The sequence below is a fragment of the Urtica dioica genome, chromosome 9 (genome assembly GCF_054948205.1).
Source record: "Urtica dioica subsp. dioica isolate 48M chromosome 9, U.dioica_male_clone48M_v1_H2, whole genome shotgun sequence".
Taxonomy (NCBI): domain Eukaryota; kingdom Viridiplantae; phylum Streptophyta; class Magnoliopsida; order Rosales; family Urticaceae; genus Urtica; species Urtica dioica.
In genome coordinates this window covers 19,933,965-19,941,719 of record NC_142764.1, presented here as the reverse complement: position 1 = coordinate 19,941,719, position 7,755 = coordinate 19,933,965, and the positions used below count along the sequence as shown (strand labels likewise).

General features: G+C 35.0%; 2 protein-coding genes across 2 annotated transcripts; both read right to left on the bottom strand.

The window, feature by feature from the left end:
• Window positions 1-658: 658 nt before the first annotated feature.
• On the bottom strand, window positions 659-3,992 carry LOC149385608 (putative complex I intermediate-associated protein 30). Its single transcript, XM_089627190.1, has 8 exons — window positions 3,676-3,992; window positions 2,434-2,536; window positions 2,243-2,356; window positions 2,094-2,135; window positions 1,918-2,009; window positions 1,743-1,823; window positions 1,536-1,634; window positions 659-1,194 (listed from the first exon to the last, which is right to left on the bottom strand). The coding sequence occupies exons 2-8, from the start codon at window positions 2,483-2,485 to the stop codon at window positions 1,003-1,005; spliced, it is 672 nt and encodes a 223-aa protein (XP_089483316.1). The 5' UTR covers window positions 2,486-2,536; window positions 3,676-3,992; the 3' UTR covers window positions 659-1,002.
• A 1,545-nt stretch (window positions 3,993-5,537) lies between these two features.
• On the bottom strand, window positions 5,538-6,468 carry LOC149385607 (putative complex I intermediate-associated protein 30). The gene is made up of 5 exons (XM_089626372.1): window positions 6,252-6,468; window positions 6,061-6,174; window positions 5,913-5,954; window positions 5,737-5,828; window positions 5,538-5,642 (listed from the first exon to the last, which is right to left on the bottom strand). Exons 1-5 carry the CDS (start codon window positions 6,301-6,303, stop codon window positions 5,538-5,540), a joined length of 405 nt encoding a protein of 134 aa, XP_089482498.1. The 5' UTR covers window positions 6,304-6,468.
• Window positions 6,469-7,755: the final 1,287 nt, after the last annotated feature.

Below are 7,755 nucleotides of genomic sequence, written 5' to 3'. Positions count from 1 at the left end.
AGTAAATAAAAAAAGAAAAAACAAATATATAAAACAGGCCATACAAAATACACGCCTAGAGACTTCTTTATTCACGTTCCTCTCCACGCAAACCCATTTTCTGGTTTGTCATTAAAACACTAGAACATATTACAAAAATGATGATGCCTAATATTACGTTTGCCTAACCGATATGGATATAGATAAAAAAAAAAAACATGATTGTATATTAAAATTTTCAGATAGCCATTGTATTTAGTCAGAAAAAAAATATATTCTAAGGAAGATTTATTTTTCGGCTTTATCACGAAAAATATTCCGTGATCAAAATTACGTGCTTTTAATTGCATTAAGTATGATTTATAGGGGGCTCCGAACTAATTGGAATTTAAAGTCTTCAAATTATACTCCCAAATTGTGTTATATGTTACCCCCTATACATATCGTATCAGAAAAAATGTTCTCATATATGTGGTAGGAAGAGTGCAAACGCAAGTTGCGTGGTTATCTGAAAAAAAAAATTATATTTTTCTGATAAATTAATATTAATTTTTATCCTCTTGTTTTTCTTCAAGAATTATTGTCCTTTTTTCTGTTTCTCTTCTGAAGCTATACCATGTCAAAGAAAGAGATGAAAATGGTGGTGGTACATTTATTTAAGTCGCCACGTGTCACCAACATGAGCATGGCCTGGCCTTTTTTTTTTTTTTTTTTTACATCAAGTCAGAATATCAGATGACATTTTGTTTTCAACCAAAAACCAAAAATGGCATTCATTTCACAACTGTCTGGCTATAATGCAACATGGCCTCAGATATTTCTCAACCTAATGGCAATTTTAAACCATATATATTGCTATGTCCTCAAAAATCTTGCCAGCTCTTACAGAGAGTCTTAAATGGAATCCTATCCCGAACCAACCCCACGAATTGGGACCGCATTTAGATTTGATCCAGAAATAGCCGAACAAAAGACTCGTTTACTTCGTTGATTCACCTCTAACTTGCGGGTCAAGTAACCGTATCAGGGCATCGTTCTCAAAGCCTTGATCCAATCGATCTCGACCCTGAAATCACCGGGCCCGTTTCTGGAGCCGGGGACTCCACCCATTGCGTTCACCGAAATTGACATTCCAAGGACCCGAGAAGGGTTCATTTCAAGATCTGCATCGATCACATTCCCTCTCCAAGTCGGTAGATAGTTAGCCAGCGGAATCTAAAACCATAATCGAACAAGAACGGTATAGATAATCAACACCGTTAATAATCATGAATTACAATCCAGAAATTAAACCTCTCATAGAAAATCCGTGGGACTCGATAAATCGCTTTGTTAGCTCTTTCGTTATCTTCCTTTGTTTCTGAATTCCAATTATTTTAATTGAGATTGGTCTGGCGCTATTTAGTTTGTACTTTGCTTTAGCCTATCTAAACTATTCTTGATTATTTTTATTCGAGTTTCTTTACCAAAGAAAAGATCATGTACTACTATCGGAAAAACTCACGTCGACACTCAAATTATCCGAAACTAGCCTCGAGCTGAGCACGAACTTTTACCTTCTTGATATACCAGTTGTCTTTGGGCACGTAAACAAAAGACTGCCATGAATTATCTTCCATTTGTCCAGGCGAATTCACCCAATTTTCAGTGTAAATCTGCAACAGCACAAACAAACAAAACACAACAAAACAAACGCAATGTTACTACCTTTGATAGAGGAAAGTAAAGAATCTGAATCAGAGTTTCCCCGATCGAACACGCACTGTAGAAATATAGGATCTTCCGTCTCCTTTAATCTTCATCGCGATCGTATCGAACGGCTCCAAATCAATAAAGTCATTAAACTGCCAACAGTAATTAAAAAAAAAGTAAAGAAAAAACTACACAGAGCAAATAAAAATAAGCTAAGCTCATAGTTCCTAAGATCAATGATTTCACCTTCTTTGATCTCATACCACAGAACCCACCCCGAGAAACGTTCCACTTCGTACCCCCAACGACATCCAACGAAAGGTCGCCAGAGAAAACCCCTGCCAAAGACAATCACCATAGATTCTAAATCACCAAGAAAATAAGTAAATTGTATATAGAAAAAAATAAAATAAAATAAAAACCTGTTCCAGATTCAGGGATCTCCAGAGACGCAGAGGAAAGCCCTGCAATGATTAATTAGAAATCTGCGCACATTTTGATTACTTTTTGACGGTGTAACACAAATTGGGGGTTTTCATACGCTAAAGAAATGAACAGAGACAATAAGTACCTCCGAATTCTGAGTCGGAATACAAGTGCCAATTTTTTATCTCGTCTTGGGATTTGAAGCTGAATATGGTTTTCTCCGACGGTGGAATCAGATCCTCGGCGCTCCACGTCAACGCTTCGGCAACACCATGGCACCAAATTGAATCACATCGAAATGCAAAAATGCAGATTGAAACTGAACACTGAATTTACCTTTCTTTGTCGCACTCAATGAAGCTTGCCATATTGCTCGAAATCTCGACATAGTCTCTGTTCGTGCTTGTTTTGGTCTTCTTCTTCTTTGACAGTAAACAAACTGAAAATAGACTATACACATCAAGAACTATCAATATTTACAACTTAAAAAATGCTATTTTTACACACTACTTTTTTAAAGAAAAATACAAAAAAGAACTACCATTTTATTTATATTTAAGGTGCAAATAATCTTGATGTACATACAACTAAAAATAAGGGGAATATAACAAAAACGGTGTTTTTAAGGTGCAACATTTCTAAAATAGCGGCAATTATAAACTTTCTATAACTTAATTTTTTCAAAAGCTAAATAGTTATTCTCTTATAAATAAAACGGGAATTAGGCCAATAGCCCAATATATCGCCCTCATGTAATAAGTACCTCAAGTTTCATTTCACTTAAAGAATAGCTCACCATCCCCGCAGTAAATTGATAAACTAAAGAGTAAATTAAATTTACTTTTTAGTTAATTAACTTAATGCAGATCTTGTGGACTATTTTTTTAATAAAATGAAACTTTGAATAGAATCTTAAAAGATCTAAAGGAATGATTAGTTATAACAAATTCCTCTAAATAAAATTATAAACAATAATAAAATGAAATAGAGCCCAAAACACTAAACAAATTAAATTAACTGTAAAAATTACGAAAAATAACTATTTACAATTTTAAAATACTATTATTTTGCAATAAAAATTTAAATATGTGATGTAGCGGGAGGTGGGCTGAAAAATAAAAACAAATGTAAAAGAAAGGGGATAAATCTATAGATCTGTTGATTCGCTCGCGAATGCCGGATTATAGCTTCCCAGACTTATTGACTCAAGAAATACTAAGAATTAGGCATCTAAAACTCGTCGATTCAAATGAATGGAGTTACCACATAAAATAACAAGTCTCAACCACAATTTCAAACACAGAATCAACCCAAGAACATCCAATCACGGCCATAAATTAAAACCCCCCAAATTTCAAAATTAAGAACCCTAATTCACCATTTTCGTCCAAAAATTCAAGAAATAAATCCAAATGACAATTTCAATTCATAAATCCGAGTTCTAAACGTCACAATCAAGCTCAATCAACCAATATAACACTTAATCTCGTGAAAATTCCTTTAGAAATCGAAAATCCCCAAATTGTCACGAGTAACCCTAGATCTCAAAAATTAATCTCGGATTTAAGTGATTCTCACCTAATCTTCGTGAGATTCAGCCTCCGTGGAACTCTCTCTCTTTACCGGAGACTCTTCCTCGGGCGGCGGCCACGGCGAGCTCGCGGCGACTTCTTCTTCTCGGCGGGCGCGGTGGCTCGGGTTGGAGCTGATGGCCGAGCGTGAGGTGCTGAAGAAGAAGAATGAAGAAGAAGATGAGGAAGAAGATGGTGGTGGTCGGGATGATAATGAGGAATGATTCTTGTTGCTGAAGTTTTTTTTTTTTTCTTCTGTTTTGTGCAGGTGTCGCACGCGGCAAAGGAAGGAGAAGAAGAATCGGGAGAGAAGAAAAGGAAAGAAGGAAAGGAAAAATGAGGCAAAATAAATAAATAAAAAATAATTTTATATGGAAATGAAAATCCCATAATTGCTCATTAAATTCTCCAGTTTCATCACCGACCTAGTTTGACCCCGAACTCCAACTTTTCATTTCAATTGAGCCCGAAAAACATAAAAACCACGTCCTTGTCACAAAATTTTGTGACAAAACCGTAACCGATCGAACTTTTAATTAAAAGATTCAAACCGAGAATTTTCTCATTCGTTCTCGATTAATTCAAATATATTTAAGGTTTTTCGGAAATAATTCTCGTCATTGAGAATTTATTTTCTTAAATTAAATTCCGGAATATCTCATCGGAAAATAATTTATTATTCACGACGAACTCGATAAATCCTCTATTTTATTACGAGATTTCTCCTTACCTTAATATATTTCAAATCCAAAAATACTGTAAATACTACTTAGAAAATTAATTTACATAATTTTTCCGTCCTTTGATTAACTTAATTTACAAGATTAATCTTGAAATTTTGATTCGCTACATTCTCCGATAAGGGTCGAAGAGCCACTGAGTTGCTGGAACTAGTACATTCTGATGTATGTGGTCCGCTCAGTCAATAGGCACATGGAGGATACAAATACTTCGTTACATTCACCGATGATTACTCACGATATGAGTTTGTCTATTTGCTCAAACACAAATCCGAGACCTTTAACGTATTTAAGGTCTTTAGGGCTTTAGTGGAAAAGCAAACTGGAAAAGTGATCAAAACCCTTCGATCTGATCGAGGTGGTGAGTATATGTCTGGAGATTTCGATGACTTTCTTAATGAAGAAGGTATCGCTTCTCAGCTTACCGCACCTGGCACACCTCAACAAAACGGAGTGTCAGAGAGAAGAAACCGAACTCTTATGGAGATGGTTAGATCAATGATGAGTTACTCATCACTCCATCTTTCCTTTTGGGGATATGCCCTCGAAACAGTCGCATACATTCTGAACCAAGTTCCGTCTAAAACGGTTCCTGGTACTCCTTATGAACGATGGACTGGCCGTAAAGTAAATCTTGGCCGCATCAAAATTTTGGGTTGCCCTGCACATGTGCTGAGGCAAAAGACTAGCAAGTTGGTTAGTAGGTCAGAATTGTGTCTGTTCATTGGATATCCGAAGGAAACCAAAGGTTTTACTTTGTATAGTCCCGAGGACAATAAGACTTTCGTTAGCACGAATGCTCGTTTCCTTGAGGATGACTTTATGAAAGATGTAAAACCTAGAAGCAAAATTGTACTTGAAGAAAAGTTGGGTGAGGAAGTTTCTACCTCATCTGTAAGAACTGTTCTTACCCCAACTGAAACACAACCTAACTCTTCAGAATCTCGTCAAGTAGTACTTCGACGTAGTGGGAGGGCTTCTCAAAAGCCTGACAAGTACATGTCTTATGGAGATACTCTCGTAGCCGTCTCCGACATGGATGACCATGTTTCCTATAGCCACGCGATGGTTTGTTTTGAATCAAACCCTTGGTTTGACGTCATGAAAGTTGAAATGCACTTGATGTATGTCAACAAAGTCTGGAAACTTGTAGACCTTCCCGAAGGATTAAACCCACCCCTTTAATCTTCATCGCGATCGTATCGAACGGCTCCAAATCAATAAAGTCATTAAACTGCCAACAGTAATTAAAAAAAAAGTAAAAGAAAAAACTACACAGAGCAAATCAAAATAAGCTAAGCTCATAGTTCCTAAATTAATGATTTCACCTTCTTTGATCTCATACCACAGAACCCACCCCGAGAAACGTTCCACTTCGTACCCCCAACGACATCCAGCGAAAGGTCGCCAGAGAAAACCCCTGCCAAAGACAATCACCATAGATTCTAAATCACCAAGAAAATAAGTAAATTGTATATAGAAAAAAATAAAACAAAATAAAAACCTGTTCCAGATTCAGGGATCTCCAGAGACGCAGAGGAAAGCCCTGCAATGATTAATTAGAAATCTGCGCACATTTTGATTACTTTTTGACGGTGTAACACAAATTGGGGTTTTCGTACGCTAAAGAAATGAACAGAGACAATGAGTACCTCCGAATTCTGAGTCGGAATACAAGTGCCAATTTTTTATCTCGTCTGGGGATTTGAAGCTGAATATGGTTTTCTCCGACGGTGGAATCAGGTCCTCGGCGCTCCACGTCAGCGCTTCGGCAACACCATGGCACCAAATTGAATCACATCGAAGTGCAAAAATGCAGATTGAAACTGAACACTGAATTTACCTTTCTTTGTCGCACTCAATGAAGCTTGCCATATTGTTCGAAATCTCGACATAGTCTCCTTTCGCGCTTGTTTTGGTCTTCTTCTTCTTTGCACATGAAACAGTAGCTGTGTTTACGATTTCTTTTCTGGGGCTTGACAACGCGATAGGTGTAAATTGTCGTCTCTGTATGATTTGTCGTTTTTGTGAAACGTTGTACGACCGTCGTTTTCGCGGAATCAATCTATCATATTGATACTTGTGTTATTTAGGGGCTTGGACTGAGAGGCCTTCTGTAGGCTTTCGTTTTTAGCTTTTATGCTTTGGGTAAATATAACATACCGTATATGAGTGAACTATTTTTTTGCTCAAGAAGGGTAAACTATTTTAATTTTTTTTTAAATAGCATTTTTTTACAATTAATTTTTTTATAAATAAATTTGTAAACAATAAATAAATATAAGTAGAGTGAAAAACAGTAAGCAAACTGAAAAAAATACTATAAACGTCAAGAACTATCAATATTTACAACTTAAAGAATGCTATTTTTGCACACTATTTTCTAAGGAAAAATACAAAAAGTAACTACCATTTTATTTATATTTAAGGTGCAAATAATCTTGATGCACATAAAATTAAAAATAAGGGGAATATAACGAAAATAGCGTTTTTAAGGTGCAACATTTCTAAAATAGCGTTAATTATAAACTCTTTATAAATTAATTTCTTATAAATAATTATTTTCATATAAATAAAATGGAAATTAGGCCAATAGCCCAATATCTCGCCCTCATTTAATAAGTACCCCCAAGTTTCATTTCACTAAAAGAATAGATCACCAGGCCCGCAGTAAATTAATTAACTAAAGAGTAAATTAGATATACTTTTTAGTTAATTAATTTACTACAGACTTTGTGGACTATTTTTTAATGAAATGAAACTTTGGATAAAATCTTAAAAAAGCTAAGAGAATGATTAATTGTAACAAATTTCTGTTAATAAAATTGTAAACAGTAAATGAAATGAAATAGAGCCCAAAACACTAAACAAATTAAATTAACTGTATAAATTACGAAAATAACTATTTACCATTTTAAAATACTATTCTTTGCAATAAAAATTTAAATATGTGATGTAAAATAAAGGGGATAAATGTATAGGTCTGTTGATTCGCTCGCAAATGCCGGATTATAGTTTCTAAAACTTATTGACTCAAGGAATACTAAGAATTATGCATCTAAAACTCGTCGATTCAAATGAATGTATAGTTTCGGAAGAATTGAGAGAACATTCTCAAAAGATTTTTTTTTCATTCCATCATAATCTTTCTAATAAAAAATAGGTTCTCTTGATATATAGTGCATCAAGAGACCTTTCACAACCCAAACAACAGAATTAAACAGAAAATAAATGCCATTAACACACATCAACATAAAAAAATAAAGGCCAGTAACACACATAATTAAAACAACAAAACTAAAATAATCAAAACTGATAGAAAATATAAAACGTCATTTTGAAGTCCA

Bases quoted from the DNA above. Each gene is read 5' to 3' on its own strand.
- LOC149385608 (XM_089627190.1), bottom strand. From the start codon at position 2,485: ATGTCGAGATTTCGAGCAATATGGCAAGCTTCATTGAGTGCGACAAAG. The intron at 2,010-2,093 runs GTTTTTATTTTA...TGTCTTTGGCAG, and splicing joins GATCCCTGAATCTGGAACAG to GGGTTTTCTCTGGCGACCTT. The intron at 1,824-1,917 runs GTGAAATCATTG...TACTGTTGGCAG, and splicing joins GTGGTATGAGATCAAAGAAG to TTTAATGACTTTATTGATTT.
- LOC149385607 (XM_089626372.1), bottom strand. From the start codon at position 6,303: ATGTCGAGATTTCGAACAATATGGCAAGCTTCATTGAGTGCGACAAAG. The intron at 5,955-6,060 runs GTACTCATTGTC...TAATCATTGCAG, and splicing joins TTCCGACTCAGAATTCGGAG to GGCTTTCCTCTGCGTCTCTG. The intron at 5,829-5,912 runs GTTTTTATTTTG...TGTCTTTGGCAG, and splicing joins GATCCCTGAATCTGGAACAG to GGGTTTTCTCTGGCGACCTT.